The sequence below is a fragment of the Podarcis vaucheri genome (genome assembly GCF_965113315.1).
Source record: "Podarcis vaucheri genome assembly, chromosome: 9".
Classification (NCBI taxonomy): Eukaryota; Metazoa; Chordata; class Lepidosauria; order Squamata; family Lacertidae; genus Podarcis; species Podarcis vaucheri.
In genome coordinates, this window is record NC_138767.1 from 12,637,782 (window position 1) to 12,657,064 (window position 19,283).

The following is a 19,283-nucleotide window of genomic DNA, read 5'->3' on the forward strand; positions in this document are numbered from 1 at the left end:
TGATGAATTTTCATGAGGACTTTTTTTTAAAACACACACACACACACACACAAACTGATGTGGGAATATGGGCTATGGAACCTGAGTGAAAAATGAGAAAATAAAATACATTGGCTTGTGAATCAATTGGGGTTGGCCAAGTAAATTCAGCCATCCCTAACCGATGCACAAGCCAATATATTTTCATTGTAATGGTATTTTGGTAAGAAAAATAAAACTTGGGCTCCATTATGACTTGTATATTTACATATGTAATTGGGATTACTATGTTTGTTTTAAAATTTCACCATAGAATGTATTACTGTAATCCATTGCATTCACCTATTTTTCACAAGCCCTCATGCGTGTGCACACACAAATACACACAGGCCCTTCATGATGTTCCTGGGAGTCCTGTAACCCCCCGAGTCCTCTTCTGTACCTTAGAAATATACTGTAAGAAAAGTATGTCTTTATTTCCCCAAATTGTGCTGGTGATATCGACACCTGCATCTTACCAAAGTGTTATGACTCCATCATGAATGCCATGAAACCTCATTCAGCGATTATTAGAGATGACTCTTATAATTTTATAAACATATAGCTTTAATACATTTAATAAACTCTGTTAAATTAATAATGCTTTGGTACATTTGCATTGAAGCTCACTGCACATGAAGTTGGTAAACACACCCGTGATTATTATTAAACCAGGGGCTTTTAAAAAAGTAGGCATTAAACTATGTCCCTATTTCCATCAATATTTAAAAATATGCATTTCAGCTACTACATATATTTAAATATTGTAAGTATTTTTACATGAGTAACAAAAAAGGTTTCATAAAATAACGAACGCCATGCAATGTTAAACCCTGAGAAACCTTTGTTGTTCTGCATGAAGGACTATTATGATAAATAACCACATTTCAGTGTTTTATTTCTTGGAAATAGAAACTCATAAAGATGGAACTATATGATCAACATTAAATATGGCCCTTTGGAGCACCACAAATATATTACCCATGTCTTTCTTTTAAATATTCGTTTTGGTTTTAGTTTTCTGCAACACAGAGCAATCATTTTAGAAAGAAAATAAAGAAATTGCTTTAAATATGCTATTTTACAGGTAGCCATGGGTGTGTCAAGGTTATTTGCTTTCCTAAACATTTCACTTCAAAGGCAAAATTTCATGTTCAATGTCTGAATTGATTGCAAATTTCACACTCGGTAGTTCAATATCTTGACCCAAATCTATAGCACCATTTCCCCAGGTATGTGCAGAGCAGCAAATCAGAAAATGTACATGGTTTGGTTTTCGCCGTAAGCAGAGGAAGTCAGAATTTACACAGACATAACCAAGGTTTTGCAGTAAACTATAAATATCTGCTTGTGAAGGAACTGCAAGTGTTACATATTTTGGATATAAAATGGACAGCGTCGTCGTTCTCTGACCCCGTCAAAAGGGTCTGCAGATCTGATCTTAGCTTCAATTCCATCCCCACTAGAGTCTGCCGAAAGTGATGGCGGCGGCACATTTTTCTGTCTTATTTACATTGCTAACACTGCGCATCGCCCATGCTGTAGCATCTGACAAATTTAAATAATTGTACAGCCAGCGTAAATCCCCTGAGTTAGCCTGTGACATGCCTTCTTGAAACTCATGTGATGACATCGGAAGGTGGGTCTCCTGGTCGAAGCCAGAAGCCAAGGAGGATGGTAACCCCCCCAGCAAAAAGAAGGCACTGGCTCTGGAGAGAAGGGCTTAAATAAAAAGAGTGGAATGACTTGTAGTAGCACCTCAGGTAAAGGATTTCATCCGTGCGAGCTCACACGGGGTGTTGGCAACGCTACCGGCGATGTCAACAATCTCCAGCCCAAAATAGCTGTTAAGCAAGAGGCTACATTGTGTGGCGGGAGTCTTGCTTTGGGAAGAGCCGCAAATTTGGCCATCAACCAAGGGGAATTATTCCACGCCCCATGGGATTTCAATGAAAAGCAACAAAGGGGATAATTAGACCAGCACGCATCCCTTTCGCTCTTTCCCGTCTTCCGCGCAGGCATGCCCACCAAACGTGAAATGTTCGCCTTTTCCCCTCAGACGTGATGGTTGTTGAACTTATTTTTAGTGTCATTTGATAAGCCTCCCTGCGCGCAGAGAGACATCCCACTGACCCAGCCACTGGTCATTGTCTATACCGGTTCCCATCAAAGTACGCGCACTTTGTCAGGTTTCGACTCGAATATCCATTTTGCATCTGAAGTACAGTATCGAAAGTGACTGGATCATTTGAGCCTTTTTCTTCAGCTGCTGCCTCCTTCCTCCCCCACAGTGCTTCCACTCACGCTAACATAATTTGGCACCGCCGACGTGACACAACACTGGTTTTTCCATTAAAAAAAATAATAATACATAGTTTGTCAACGTTTTACCAATGGCCGGCACTCCAGCACATTTAATTTATAAACTGAGGAAAGGAGACGCCTCGTCTCCCATCTCCCTCTCTCCTTTCTTGGCCCCAGTGTTGAATTTCCACCAAAGCATGGTACCCCCTCAAAAAACTGAGTAATGCACATACAGTAATAGGTCATTCAATGTCAAAAGGCATAAAAAAGATGAGCAAAACCTTCACAGGCTGCTGCTTGCTGTTGCCTTTAATTATATTAATTAAACTTTGAAATTCTCATGCACAGAGAGTTGCTGGCTTGTGACGCTGAAGAGCCCTTGGAGATTTGTGGGGTGGGGGTTGGGGGTTGGAGAGGAGAGAGAAAAGGACCCTGAGATGCCAGCGTTGTGGCAATGGCTTTTTCCCAATCTTATAACAACAACAACAATAACAACAACGCATAAGCCTAGAATGGCTAGGTATGTTTACAGAGGCGAATGTTTTCATGTGCTACTGAGTGCCGAGTGCAAAAAAGGGGGAAGTTAGAGAGGGAAAAATATCGGCCACAATGCCAAAGCCTGGGGTAGCGTCAGTCCCTCAATCTCTGCTTGAGATCCCTGGTTACAGGCTGTCTTCCTGTAGAATAACGCTCTATTAATTTTCCTTCCTGTCCTGGGTACATAATGAAAGAAAGGTGTCTTCAGAAACTAAAGGGCAAAGTCTCGCTTGCCACCAATACCTTGAGGCACCATGTCTACGATTTTGTCATGCATGTGCACTGCTCAGTGTTAAAGTGACAAGATTTTCAGTCAGAAGGTTCCCGTAAGGCACACTCCGATGGGCGGCAGTGGAGGGGGCTGGGATGGGACTTGGAAGGCTTTCGTGACATGACATCGCTGAGAGGCAATGAACTCTTGCGTTTTCCCAAGCCTGGTGGGAATCTGAGTCTCCTGCCTGTGGCGAAGAGTTTCCTAGTTGAGTAGCAAGCACTGTCGTCGCATCCAAGAAACAAGGCAGTTCCCACTAGGGGCACATGAAGGCTCGAGTGCATATTGTTCAGCTACAATAACAACAAAAGCCAATGTCATTGGTCATTCGGTTGTGATTCCTGGAATGGATCTTTCGTTGAAAACCTAGACGCGCACACTTTATAACATCACCTTTAGGCCATAGCTTAATGGCAGAATTATCTGCTTTGCATGAAGAAGATTCCAGGTTCGGTCCCCAACATCTCTCCAGGTAGGATGGGAGAGATGCCCATCTGGAATTCTGCCAGTCAATGTAGACAATGCACCGGACCAATGGTTTGGCTTGGCATACGGCAGCTTCCTATGTTCCTAAATAATATAATACGGTAATGAATACTGCATGAGGTAACAAGCTGAGAAGAAAATGGCGGGCATCAGAGCTTAGTGCGGCAGTAGGTGGCTCACGGTGGAATCAAATGCAGCAAAACTTCCAGGCTGAGAGGCTGAAGTTGTTCTGAGGATTTTGTTTAAGTGCTTTGTTGGCGTTCTTTGGTTGCATCGCAGAAGTGGTGGCTCTTTGCCTTCCTTTACTGAGACTGAACTCGGGTGAAGTTCATGCAACGGCCCTAAAAAGAGAGAGAAAACACAATGAAGGTGTTAGTGTGAACGGCAGTAATAACGACATTTTAAAAACAAAGACAGAATGGTTGGATAATGGATATCATCCTTTGGGATATAATCCCTGAGAAGGACCATGCTATGCTATTGTTGGCAATAGCTATTCAGTCTTTCAGATAACTGGAATCCTACAGAAACCCATAACATGAAAGAGAGAAAGCAACAGAGAGGCTCATGGCACCTTAAAGATTAACAAATTCATTAGCTTTTGTGGCCTACAGTCCACTTCATCAAATTTTGAAGCATAATTCAGGACAATACTTCATGCATCTGGTGACATAGGTCGTATTCCACAAGTATTTGTGCTATAAAAAAACCATTGTTAGTCTTTAAGATGTTACAATAATCTTTCTTTTCATTTCAGCATGTTGTTGTTGCTATGGTCAAAGTACCATGAGTAAGAAATCCCTGCTGATCTAATGCAGATCACCAAGAGATGTGCCACTAGATCCTGATCTACTTCCTGCCCACCTGGGCAACCGATTAACACAGAAGAAGAAGAAGAAGAAGAAGAAGAAGAAGAAGAAGAAGAAGAAGAGTTTGGATTTGATATCCCGCCTTTCACTCCCCTTCAGGAGTCTCAAAGCGGCTAACATTCTCCTTTCCCTTCCTCCCCCACAACAAACACTCTGTGAGGTGAGTGGGGCTGAGAGACTTCAAAGAAGTGTGACTGGCCCAAGGTCACCCAGCAGCTGCATGTGGAGGAGCGGAGACGCGAACCCGGTTCCCCAGATTACGTGACTACCGCTCTTAACCACTACACCACACTGGCTCATCCATCCATCTGGGGGGAAAATTGTCAAAAGATCTGTCATTAATGGTTTCCCATATATTACTGTCTCTGAACATTTAAACAATGCATATATCGCTATTCAGTGGGAGACTCCATGGTTTGGTCTATCCTCTGGCTTTGCTGAAGACTAATCTGCAAATAAGGTTGCTAATGACAAGCAAATGACACTACTTGTCTTCAAGGTTGGATATCTTATTGTGTATGAACCAAAGGATTAACAATGGGACACTGTCCAAGTTCTAACTTGGAGGGGCCTGATGTATTTGCTTTGGCTTATGTAAAGAACTCATGTCTGACATGCTCCTCTGATTTTGGCTCGAAAGAATAAAAATGAAGTCGGTCAGGTGATAAGCTTTCCGTGGATCAATTAAATCACTGTTTAAATCAGCATGGTAAAATACACTGTGTAATTTCTCACGGCCTCTTTCTCATAGAGTACTGCAACTGATTCTACAGCCATGTGGCTTCACCATCAGATGAATTAGGTGTTGGCCAACAAAAGCTTATGCTAAGATAAAGAGGTCAGTTCTACAAAAATCGTTGGAGGTTTTGCTACAACTGACTGAATACAGATATTTTTCTGGATCATTTAAGTACCATATACCCGATATCTCTAATAAAAAAATTTACCATAGTAAACTAAGAGCATAACTCTCTTTAAACACATTGTCCACGGTGGATAGATTAATGTAATCATGATTTGCATCATCACCCAGCAGAAGGCCTTGATTAAAATCAAGAGCATGAGCAGCTTGCTCAGCAAACAGGGCCACACCGGGTATGCATCATGCTCTGAAGGAATGTAGATTTACATATATTAGTTGCATGCAATTAACATAATTTGCGCAACACATTCAGGACCATGACTAGTGTCAGCCTACAGTTGGCGAAATTGCTGCTCTTCACGATCTAAATCAGAAACTGTTTTGAAATGTTTAGGTTGCTTTTGAACTAATTAACATACTGTAAGGCAATATTAACTAATATAATATACTTAATTGATTTTTTCCCTTTCCCTGCTTTTTTTTTCTTTTTTGAAAATAAAAATGATCTAGCGAAGTCCTAGTGAATGCAAAAAATACCCAGAATTTCAATTCACAGAAGAGGAAGGGAAACACCCAAACTGAGAGAGAGAGGATGGAGGATCTTCTTGCACTTGGAAGCCCAGAATAGCCCATGTGGATGGGGAAGGCAGATTCCACTTCTGACGGCAGAAGATATTGAACTTGTGCAACTCGGAATAATTGCCTACATCTGATCCCAACACACATCTGTGCTCAGATGTAAAAAACAACACACGCCCCACTTCTGCAGACAAATGCAAATAGGATATATGTCTCTGTGTCCTGCACCTCTGATGCACAGGTTTTGTGTGTGCCCATCAAGCAATTTTGGGGTGCATATCTGGATCAGGCCCACTGCTTTTAAATCCACTCTGCTTCTTCTTTTTTAAGTAAAATCTACACACTTTTTTTTTTAACGAATCAGTTACAAAAAGTATTCAACTAACTTTCACTCAGTAGACCCACTGAAATCAATGGACCTGAGTTAGCCATGTGCATTCATTTCAATGGGCCTGCTCTGGGTAAACGTATGTTAAATACAAATTACGTGCCCCCCACCCCACCCAAACCATTCATAGAACAGTACCACAAAATAAATACAGCAACCCTAAACATATGTGTCCACAGCAAAGGAGTAATCTTTCTGCAAATGGGGTTGTGGTGGTGGTGTGCTTATCCTGAGGTTGAAATGTCCCATCCCAGGCCAGGATCTGGCACAACCATTAGGTGATGTCAAGGTCCCTTGTTCTGTGGTGGCTCCCCGTTTGTCGAATGCCCTCCACAGGGAGGTGCGTTTGGCACCTTCAATATACCCCTTTAGGCACCAGGCAAAAACATTCCTCTTCGACCAGGCCTTTGATCGATTAATATTCTATGTACAGCCTTTTAACTGTGGTTGTTTCTTGTTGTTTTCGTTTTAACTATTTATTTGTGCTTTTACCTTGTACAGTGGTACCTTGGGTTAAGAACTTAATTCGTTCTGGAGGTCCGTTCTTAACCTGAAACTGTTCTTAACCTGAGGTACCACTTTAGCTAATGGGGCCTCCTGCTGCCGCCACCGTGCAATTTCTGTTCTCATCCTGAAGCAAAGCTCTTAACCCGAGTTACTATTTCTAGGTTAGTGGAGCCTGTAACCTGAAGCGTCTGCAACCCGAGGTACCACTGTATTCTTATCTTGTGATCCGCCTTGAGATCTTATGATGAGGGGTGGTATATAAGTCTAATAAATCACTAAAATAACTAAAAATCGCATCGGATTAAAAGGCGGTGCCAAAAAAGCACAGTGCAGTCCAGTCAAGGGACTGGAAAAGAGAGTGTTGTATGTACAATCTCAGTGGAGTGGGTTCCTATTACGGATTGAGAACTTTGTCATCTCAGTACAGTGGTACCTCGGGCTACAGACTCCGCTAACCCAGAAATAGTACCTCGGGTTAAGAACTTTGCTTCAGGATGAGAACAGAAATCGCACGGCAGCAGCAGGAGGCCCCATTAGCTCAAGTGGTATGAATTAAGTTCGAATGAATTAAGTTCTTAACCCGAGGTACCACTGTACTGTGTAAATCACAGCTGCATAAGTCATAGATATAGACCAGCCTTCCCCAACCAATGTTTTGAACAACAACTCTAACCATTGCTCACCATTGGCCATGCTGGCTGGGACTGTTGGGAATCACAGTCCAAAACATCTGGAGGGCACCACAGTTTGAGGAGGCAGGCACAACCACCAGAGACTACACCAGAATATTAAGACTAGCAAGATGCGTCCAGTTCCCTGAGCTTTCTTATTTGTCTCACAGAATATTCGCTGTGTGCCTAGATTGCCATAGCCAACAACTCTAGTGTTCTGATGGTAATGCCCTGACCCATTTTCACACGTTGACTGGGGATCTGTAACCCTGAGCGGAAACAAGTCGGGCTTTCCAAATTAGCAAATGAAATATATTATGAATATTCAGATAAGAACACACATATGCTAGGTTCATATTTACTGGAAGTCAAGCAACCTAATCTAATCTGAAGTTTGAATTTTGAATAGCATGTGAATGAAGTGAAGTAGACAAAGACTGCGGGAAAACTCCCTCTGACTTCCGTGGACTCTGATGTACATATGTTATGGTGAATGTTTGAAAATGGTTGATGGTTGACATTTACATGGGAATGTTGACAATCTCAGAACTCTGTCAAGGTCTAAAGAAATCAAGAGACACCACAGTAGATGTTGACAGTCATCTAAATGTGATTGTCAGCATTCTCTTGTGTATGTCACAAACGTAGGGGCACACATACATGTATCTCTTTTCAGGAATCCACAAAATCTATCCAAGATTGTCAGCGCTCCAAATGCAATTGTAAATAGTCACCAACACCAAACATTTATGCATAATCCACAGCAGTAATAATAATAATAATAATAATAATAATAATAATAATAATCATAATCATAATAATACAACTTGACATTTATGGAATGTGTTCAAATATTTAAAGTGGCTCACATATATTGCCTCCAAAATTGTTGGATGCAGTCAGGCATTGTGACAAACCATAGTTTTCACTGTGTATATATAAACAAGAAACTAAAATGCAAAGTAAACTATGTTTTGCTGAGAACCCAGAACAAAAGCTTCTAAACTCTCATTCACAGAGGAGAAAGAATGGGAGCTTAAAGCGGCTTGCGCTTGTAATGACAAACCATGGTTTGCAGTTAATCTGAATGCAGTTGTTGAGTCCATCTTTATTACTACTGGCTTGCAAATTGCAAATGACCAGTGTTTGACTATGAAACTAATTAGAAACCTCCCCAAATAGCTTATTTCTGTGTGGGAAGATGTCACACCACTGATCTCACTACTGTCCAGTCTGGCTCACAACAGTAACTCGAGAAACTTGTTGCTGGAGATACTGGAAAATGAATCTGAGACCTTGTACAGTACATACAAAGGCCTTTCTATCTCCCCATGGTTCTTACCACCCGCCACTATCCAGCTACCAAGCGAACAGAGGGTTATGAGATATTCATCCATGTCAACGGAGCATTTTCTCTTGATGCATTCTCAATTTTATCTCCCCCCTCCATATTGATGGGCTTGCAGATGAGAGGCATTAAATCAAAACCGTACATAGAAGGGGGAATCTTTTTGTGAGCTGCAAGCCTGCTTTATCCGAAGGCAGGATGTTGGAAAACACACAGAAAGTGCTAATTAACTTTGAAGGTCGGGGTGTTGTATCGCCATGGATGTAACAGCAAAGATTCCATGCCAGGGCAGAAAAGAACAAGTTGCACGTGTAGGTAATGGAATGTGACAAGGTTTGCGCTGCTTTGTAATGCATGCATGCAGAGGGCACATTAAAAGTTGCCACAGAAAGCCGGAGCAACTTCCTGGCGTTGAAATTAATTTGTTGTCCCAAATCCTACCCAGAACCCATTGCTCCCAATTCCAGTTCCACGCACATTTGAAACCTGAGGAGTGGAATTTGAAATTTAGTGCATAAGACTTTTAAAAATAAATAAATAAGAAGAGCTCCAACACATTTGATCAAGGTAAATGTTCATACATCCCTTTTGCATGTGAACGGTGCCATTTTGGCTATATAAAGATCGACCCCCACCACTGAGCTTGGGAGGGGGGAGGGAATGCTATTGCATTATAAAGCTGTACAGTGGTACCTCGGGTTAAGTACTTAATTCGTTCCGGAGGTCCATACTTAACCTGAAACTGTTCTTAACCTGAAGCACCACTTTAGCTAATAGGGCTTCCTGCTGCTGCTGCGCCACCAGAGCACAAGTTCTGTTCTCATCCTGAAGCAAAGTTCTTAACCTGAAGCAATATTTCTGGGTTAGCGGTGTCTATAACCTGAAGCGTGTGTAACCTGAAGTGTATGTAACCCGAGGTACCACTGTATATAAAAACCTTGCTCCTGTTTTTAGGGTCTTTCTTCTTGTGACATCCCTCTCTTTCAATTTAATCATCCCCAGATTTCAGTTTAATTGCTTTTGGGGGTTCTCTCTCTCTCTCTGTCTCTCTCTCTCTCTCTCTCTCAGGTCAGATCAGGCACCCCCAACCTGCGGCCCTCTAGATGTTTTCACCTACAACTCCCATGATCCCTAGCTAACAGGACCAGTGGTCAGGGATGATGGGAATTGTAGTCCAAAACATCTGGAGGGCCGCAGGTTAGGGATGCCTGGGTTAGATTTTGTTGCCTGTTGTGATCACGGCATGGGTTTTCTGTACAGTTTTTATTTTCTTCTATGTTTTAGCTTGGGAGGCCTTGGCTGAAGTACGACTAATGAACTATTTTAAATAAACTAGTGTTAGATATGGGATGGAATTCACTGATCGGGATTTCTCTCCTCCAGCACAGAAAAACGCGAGGGAGCGGAACCACCTTCTCATCCCCACTGCCACAGTCATTGCGGTGGCTTAATGTTACATTCATGACCTCTTACTCAATTAAACAATCAATACATCCAATTTGAATTCAGATGTATCATGCCTTGTAAATCATTGGGTCATAAACCTTAACAATACCAACATGCAGTCGGTATAAAATTGAACTAAATTAGTGTCTTAGGGCTACACTAATTAAAACATGAGTTATGCAGGCATCCCATGATTGTCTCATGAGTGATCAGCGTAGCTTGGGTGGGCCAATATGCTTAAGGATGCAGGTTTAAGGAACGGGACCTGTTTTGGAATCCTAAAAGAGATTTTAAAGCAGCACACATATTCGATGCCTTTATCAACCTTGAACTTTCCCCCTTACTATCTCGATAAAGCCAGGTGTTTGGAATCCTCTACAAGAGACCAGCAGCATAACGTTTAAAGAGAAGAAGAAAAACTCAGAGGAACTTTTGCAAGACACTTGTAGGATCACTCCTCCAATAATAAATAAAAAGGCAGTATTAAAGCCATTGGGTGACATCCAAACTAAGTCATGCCCACCAAAATCACTGGACTTAAGTCCATTAATTTCAATGGGTTTGCCCTGCGTATGACTTCACATCTCCTGCTGTGAATATGATTAGTGCAGCGTGTAAGGCAAACACCAGCCATTTCTAGTTTGAGTGACAATTCCCGTGAACTTCACTTTAAATTATTTTGGGGGTGCCCGTTATCTTGTGAAAAGGTGCCAGCTTCAGGAGGCACCGAATCAGTTGTGATCGCCCAAAAGAAAGAAATGCAACGAGTTGCTTGTCTTGTCAAAAGTCAATATTAACTTCTCTCAATGTTACTCTGATGTTTCCACCGAAAAAGGACCATCTTGGCTGTCTCTTGGTGCAGACCCGAGTTATCGAGCCTGAGCTTCCATAGCCATTACTTGGCCATCAACCACCACTGGCAGGACTGGCAGCAATAGATCTATGCTTATTTCCTTGACATCTGATGGGAGGATGTTCCACAGGGTGGGCGCCACTACCAAGAAGGTCCTTTGCCTGGTTCCCTGTAACCTCACTTCTCGCTGGGAGGGAACCACCAGATCTATCTTAAGATCTATGCTTAAGATAATACTTTCACTCTTTTGCTAATCATGCTGTTTTTATTGTGTATTTTATATTTGACTTCCTTTAGTAATGTTTTGTTTTGAAATGTTCAATATATATATTTTTTTGTACCTTGGCTGCATTAAATGTGCATTCTGTAGCTGACCTCCTTTGCAATGTTTTGTTTTGAAATCTTTAGTTTCCTGTTTACCGCTATACTTTATGTTCAACTTTATATCCAGCATGAAACTCTGGACAGCTGCTGCCAGTCAGTGTAAAAAGCACTGAACTAGATGACTGAATGCCCTGCCTCAGTATAGGGCAGCTTCCTGTCTTCTTCCAGCTGGACTGGTGACTGGGAGCGGCCGCCGAGACCATATAACACCAGCCCTGAAAGACCTTCAGTGACTCCCAGTACGTTTCCAAGCACAATTCAAAGTGTTGGTGCTGACCTTTAAAGCCCTAGACGGCCTTGGTCCAGTATACCTGAAGGAGTGTCTCCACCCCTATCATTCAGCCAGGACACTGAGGTCCAGCACCGAGGGCCTTCTGGCGGTTCCCTCCCAGCAAGAAGTGAGGTTACAGGGAACCAGGCAGAGGGCCTTCTCAGTAGCGGCACCCACCCTGTGGAACGCCCTCCCAACAGATGTCAAGGAAATAAACAATTATCTGACTTTTAGAAGACATGTGAAAGCAGCCCTGTTTAGGGAAGTTTTTAATTTTTGATGTTTTATCGTGTTTTTAATATTCGGTTGGGAGCTGCCCAGGGTGGCTGGGGAGGCACGGCCAGATGGGTGGGGTATAAGTAATAAATTATTATTATTACAGTGGTACCTCGGAACTTAATTCATTCTGGAGGTCCGTTCTTAACCTGAAACTGTTCTTAACCTGAAGCACCACTTTAGCCAATGTCGCCTCCTGCTGCCACCGCGCTGCTGTTGTCCGATTTCTCTTCTCATCCTGAAGCAAAGTTCTTAACCCGAGATACTATTACTGGTTTAGCAGAGTCTGTAACCTGAAACGTCTGTAACCTGAAGCATCTGTAACCCGAGGTACCACTGTCGTCGTCTTCTTCTTCTTCTTCTTCTTCTTCTTCTTCTTCTTCTTCTTCCATTCTCTCTCTTCATGTGAATGAAGGTAGGGGCTCTCTAGCTCTACGCAACTCGCCGAACAACTGTGAGATATCTATATATCACACACACACACACACACACACACACAACTGACATAACTTTGCAGCACAGGCATACTTTTATCAGTACAAACCCTCCCTTAACACACCCACCTGACTGCACTGCTGAGAGGTAAAATAGATCATGCGCACACTGCAAATATCCTGAAGCAAGATTGCATGCAACCGTTTCCTCCAGGACCTCTAAGATGGCAAGACCTTATGCTTTTGGACAAATGAGCGATAAAGCACAAGGCGCTGATAGCACAACAGTGCAGAACTAGTAAAAAATAAATAAATCCCAAGGTATTTAGTTGCAAGCATTTCCCTCTAACCCTGTTACATTTAGCATTTAGGAGCTGACATCACCAGCCCACTGCTGAACTTAAGTGTCATGTTTTCCAGTCTGGGAGGTGTTAACATTCTAGCGGCGTTAACATTCCCCTGTGCCTCCTCTGGCTCCCCGCACAGGATGTATTTCACTGCTATAACTGCTGGAATATTGGGCTCACCTCATAAATATCCATGGACACCTGCAGTTTAGTTTAAATACTGTATATATATTTAAACACAGGGAGTGGATTGATATATTTACTTTGGAAAGGGATTAGTAAACGCCAACGCTCTAGGCGGCTTTGAAATGTGGCCAAAGTTTGAAAGAGGCACTTCCTCGTGCAGAGTCTTTGGCTGACAAAAAGTCCTTCAAGAACAAAGACTAAGGCAGTCAGATTGTGTCCTTTTGAGGCTAACTCAGTCATTTCAGCACATACTTTCAAACAGCCAGATACATGCAATATTCACGGAAAGTGAGTCTTTAAAAAATGTAATTAAAAAACCCCAGAACGTCCTTTTCAAAGGCATTCTGACTCTAGATTATTACTCCACCCAGATTATTACCAGATTATTTCCTAAGGGATTATGTGTTGTATATCTTCCTTTTGTGGCTGTTAAGTTGCTTGGAGACCTTTGGGCGGCAAGCAACTAACAAATTTAATAAATGAAATAAAATGAATGCTAAAATCCTCCTTGTTACTTAACTGGGTGATGTTCCAAACTATGCCAGGGTGAGACACACGTCTCCCAGATTTCTATACTTCTGGATTGGTGGGATTCACAGGCACAAGACAGGCCTGGGAGTTGGAAATGGGTGGGTCAAATTCACTAGGTCTCTCTGCCCATATCATAGAATCATAGAATCATAGAATCATAGAGTTGGAAGAGACCACAAGGGCCATCGAGTCCAACCCCCTGCCAAGCAGGAAACACCATACGTTCCAAGCATTATTAACAGCCATGGCTTCTCCCAAAGAATCCTGGGAAATGTAGTTTGCTAAGGGTACTGAGTTGTATGGGGAATCCCAATTCCCTATTCAGCATTTATACCTGGTGAACGACATTGGTGAGGTTTTAAACACCTTGATGGGGAGGCTGAACAGGCTTGCTCACATGTTACGCAGAACACAGGCACAAGCGTGTTTCTACATATGCACAAATGTTTGTGTGAAAGAAACACGGAAGTGATGTCATGCATATGAAATCAGAGCCAGTGAATGTAAAACGCATCCCTCGTCACAATTAACTGGAAGTAAATAAAACGGAATGGGCTAAAAGCAAACAATTCCAATTTCATCTCCAGGTGGATAGCTTCCTAGCACAGTAAAGTTTGAAGATACAAACATTTGGTGTGGGGAGGGGTGGGGGTAGAAGAGGAGGTTTAGCTGGTGCCAAGATTTTGACTTTAAAAGCTGAGAGAAATTTTGGAGTGCAAGATCTACACCCTTGTGCTAATTAATTGATACAAAACATGTTTTCTATCTTACTCGTAATCCTGTACTCAACACAAACACGAAAAGTCCGTTGATCATTATGGTGCCGGAAGCCTGCAGCCAAGAGAAGGAATGATGCGCTCGCCACAATATATTGAAGTTCTATGAAAGAGTGTTATTCCAGAGCTGGAAAAGAGGTATCCTGACGGTACTGGGATATTGCAGCAGGACCCCACATTGAAAGTGGTGAAGAAATTCATGACAGAGCAGCAAATACAGGTACTTGATTGGCCAGGGAATTCCCAGGACATAAATCCCATTGAGAATTTGTGGGCTATATGCAAAGTCGCCTCTGTGCTGTAGACTGTACGACTATGGAGAAGCTCATTCAGGCGCTGATTCAAGTGTGGTACAGGGATCCGAAAATCAACAGTGACTGTTTGAAACTAGTAGACTCCATGCTGAACCGTGTTCAAATGCTGCTTAAAAATGGCGGAGGTCATATCCGTTACTAATGTATGTATATGTGAGTTTTGTACATGTATATGTGAGTTCTGTATGATAAACTGTATTGTTTGTTTCAATTAATTTACACAAGGGTATATGTCCCAGGAACCCAAGTGCCCTGCAGAGGATCCTACAACCTGGGTAATGAAACAAGTGCTGTGTTCTGCTGGAGAAAGGGACAAGGGTCCCAAGAGAGTCAACAGACTCTTATGGCCCATGGTGTTTTTTTAGTTCACAGGCTGCTTTTAGAAAATGCTATTAAGGGCAGCTCTTTTATCCCTGCTAATAGTGCTTATTTTGTAACTGGGCATATAGACCTAACAACCGTGCAGCCACAGAGCATAAACCCCTCATGTACGCAGTTGTCAGTCATTTAACCTGGTGAGCGCTGGGCCTGCAGAGGCAACACAGGCAGTTCATACTGATTCACCCATGTTAACAGCTCTGTCACCACTAGAAGAGCAAAGAAACAAACAAATCAAGGTTATTTTCAGTGGTGGGCTTTATGAGTTATTGGGTGGTCAGGTAAGAGAAGCAATGAAGTTTCCTCCGTTGGTGAACTGACCTGGGATCTTCGGATGTAGGGTGGTACACAAATTTAATTAATAGTAATAATACTGTAACAGAAAATGTTCATAAACCAACTGATTTTACATGTAAATCTAGGACCGATTAACCATTAGTGGTGAAACTGTATACAGTGGACCCTCCAGATATAAACTGAATTCATTCCAGGGGTCTGTTTGCACCCCGAAAATTATGTAAACAGGGGAGCGCTTCTGTGCACGCACACAGTGCTATCGAGTGCTTCTGTGCATGCGCACAGTGAAACCCGGATGTATACACTTCTGGGTTTGCCGTGGCCATAACCCGAAGATTCCATATCCAGAGGAATATGTAAGTAGAGGTACGACTGTATTTTATTGAGTTTCAGAGACCAATGCATTGCCTATACTGTATATTTCTTTTGTTTCTATTCTCTTAATGTAGCCTGCCAACTCTCTGCACGCAACCAATTTCATTTCCAGGCCCATAACGTTCACTAAATGTTCACTGAGTGGTGGCAGAAGTAAGAACAGGAATACAGCCCTAGTAACTGTAATAGTAACTGTAGCACAAGTAGCAGCCACAGTATGGATAACTGCAGTAATAAAATATAAATAAAGTATGAATACTGGTTTCTGAAGGAAATCAGCCCTGAGTGCTCACTGGAAGGACAGGTCCTGAAGCTGAGGCTCCAATACTTTGGCCACCTCATGAGAAGAGAAGACTCCCTGGAAAAGACCCTGATATTGGGAAAGATGGAGGGCACAAGAAGAAGGGGACGACAGAGGACGAGATGGTTGGACAGTGTTCTCGAAGCTACCAGCATGAGTTTGACCAAACTGCAGGAGGCAGTGGAAGACAGGAGTGCCTGGCATGCTCTGGTATATGGGGTCACGAAGAGTCGGACACGACTAAACGACTAAACAATAACATGAATACTGGTCAAAATAAAAAAATTCCTTCCAGTAGCACCTTAAAGACCAACTAAGTTAGTTCTTGGTATGAGCTTTCGTGTGCATGCACACTTCTTCAGATACACTGAAACAGAAGTTGCCAGATCCTTCTATATAGTGAGAAGGTGGGGAGGGGTATTACTCAGAAGGGTGGTGCGAATAGGAGATTGGCAGATCAGTCTGTACCTGTGCAAGTTTCTTGGTGAGGTTGATGGACTTCCATTTCATGCGGCTCAATGTGGTGCCTTCCATGGTTCCAGTTACAGATAGGTAGCCGTGTTGGTCTGCCATAGTCAAAATAAAAAAATTCCTTCCAGTAGCACCTTAAAGACCAACTAAGTTAGTTCTCCCCACCTTCTCACTATATAGAAGGATCTGGCAACTTCTGTTTCAGTGTATCTGAAGAAGTGTGCATGCACACGAAAGCTCATACCAAGAACTAACTTAGTTGGTCTTTAAGGTGCTACTGGAAGGAATTTTTTTATTTTGACTATGGCAGACCAACACGGCTACCTATCTGTAAATGAATACTGGTAATAGTCATTGCACTGGCACTGCTATTCAAGCCTGAAGTATAAATATACTACTAGTAGTAGCTGCTGTGATAACTGCAGTACCAATATCTGTAATGGAAACATGAAGTGATGTCACAGAACTTGTTCTTCTGGGCTCAGAAGTATGAGTTTTAGGGATACTCATCTCGACTGCCGGGACGGGGGTGGCACTGTGGTCCAAACCACTGAGCCTCTTGGGCTTGCCAATTGGAAGGTCGGTGGTTCGAATCCCCGCAACGGGGTGAGCTCCCGTTGTTCGGTCCCAGCTCCTGCCAACCTAGCAGTTCGAAAGCACCTCAAAGTGCAAGTAGATAAATAGGTACCGCTCCAGCGGGAAGGTAAATGGCATTTCCGTGCGCTGATCTGGTGTTGCCAGAAGCGGCTTAGTCATGCTGACCACATGACCTGGAAAAACTGTCTGCGGACAAACACCGGCTCCCTCAGCCAGTAAAGTGAAATGAGTGCCGCAACCCCAGAGTCGTTCACGACTGGACTGGACTGGACTGTCAAGGGTCCTTTACCTTTTTACATATCGACTGCAAGTGAGTATTATAACCAGCACCAGCACCTGAAAGAAGCCAAGATGCTTCCTGGATGTGGAAGGGGTGGGCCTGCTCAGCTCTTGTAATATGTGGATCGTATCAGACACATCTCTCCACCAGCAAATGTCCACTTCCATCTGCTGTGATTCTATATTGTGGGGACTGGCAAATTAAACCAGATGGGTGGTAGTTACAGCTGGGGAGATCTTTCTTAACCCATCCACACCCTTCCAATTTTAAGGCCTACAGAAATAATGCAAATAAGCTTTGAACTCTCGGGAAAAGGCCTGTATAAATGCTTAGTACTAGCAAATAATATAAATGACAGCACCGTTTCCTTTTGTTAGACCCTATTGTTGTGAAGCAAAATGACTATCAAGTTGTCTAACTGATACCATTTCATTAGCAAATAATATCGTAACAGTAGTTGTTTGATATACCTCATTTAAGCCATTATTTGCCCGTCCTTTTGAACTATACATCTTTTTTTTTTTCTTTCCACTCAACAGGCAACCCTGGAACTTGCTGTTCCAAATGCTTGCAAAGCAGCATGGTGATTATTTAAATTAATAATGATAATTTAAATAATTGCCATTATTTCTACATAATAAACTAGGAAGGGCGGGACTCTAAAACAAGGCACGCTGCACATGAGATTGCTAAATGCTGCAGTCGTTAAGAACAAGGATTAAAATAGTATCGGGGTTTAACTCTTCAAGGAATGAAGGCAGATTCCTCATTAAGACAGTGATTGATAGATCCAGAGGCATAAGAGCTGAACCAGGACTTTAAACAGAGGAGGCAAAAGCAACAGAGACCCCCAAACACATTCTGCATATAACAGCCCTCTAGATGCCACTGTCATCCAGCTGTCATTCCACCAACCAAAGCAGCTGTTATGCTACCGGACAGCTAGCCTCTGAAGCACTGTTCAGCGCAATGAGTGCTAAGACCACTCCAAAAAGAGTCTAAAAGCCTGGGCAGCTTTCCTCCCTCGAGGCTAGGTGGGTGTTTTTTGCTCCTTTATGTTATTTTTTCTGGCTACAGAGAACACAACTAGAAGGTTCAACTCTTCCTCCTGGAGGGATTTGTGTTAAGAATTTATTTGTTTGTTTGGTGTGTGTTTGTGTGTGTGTGTGTGTGTGTGTGAGAGAGAGAGAGAGAGAGAGAGAGAGCATGAGAGTGAGATCTATAGTACAAACAGCTGCAGGGCAGCCGAAGTCCTGATTCAAGCAATTCCTGAGTAAGTGGTACAGAATCAGGGATGCAATATTTGCATCAAGCGCACTACAGTGGCACCTCGGGTTACATACGCTTCAGGTTAAATACGCTTCAGGTTACAGACTCCGCTAACCCAGAAATAGTACCTCGGGTTAAGAACTTTGCTTCAGGATGAGAACAGAAATCGGGCTCCGGTGGCACGGCGGCAGCTGGAGGCCGCATTAGCTAAAGTGGTGCTTCAGGTTAAGAACAGTTTCAGGTTAAGAACAGACCTCCGGGACGAATTAAGTACTAACCCAAGGTACCACTGTATACTGCTTTGTTTCCTTCAAATTATTTTTGAGTGCCTGCGTGTGTGCATGCACACATGTGCAAAGAAAGGATGCATTTCCTAAATCAATAAATCAAAGTGAGTTCCACAGCCATGGGGCTCCCATGGAAAAGAATACAACGGTCCCTGGTGAGAGAGGAGAGCAGGCCGAGGGCTGATCAAACAAAGGCAAGCACAGGATCTCGCTCCCTCTCCCTGAGGCAGGATGTAAATAAAGGTGAGAGATAGGCAGCATCTCTCTTTGCATCAAGCCCCTGGCATGCCCTACTTCTCGTTTTTTTGAGGGGGGTAAAGACCCATCTCAGCACCTTGTCAGTTGCAACTGTGGACACAGCACAATGCCA

General features: G+C 42.8%; 1 protein-coding gene across 1 annotated transcript in view; it reads right to left on the minus strand.

The window, feature by feature from the left end:
• Window positions 1-561: 561 nt before the first annotated feature.
• ANTXR2 (ANTXR cell adhesion molecule 2) overlaps window positions 562-19,283 on the minus strand; it is a 153,764-nt gene continuing 135,042 nt past the window's right edge. Inside the window, exon 17 of the mRNA XM_082236513.1 lies at window positions 562-3,957. Within this exon, the coding sequence (XP_082092639.1) occupies window positions 3,919-3,957 (39 nt within the window). The 3' untranslated portion in view covers window positions 562-3,918. The remainder of the gene's footprint in view (window positions 3,958-19,283) is intronic.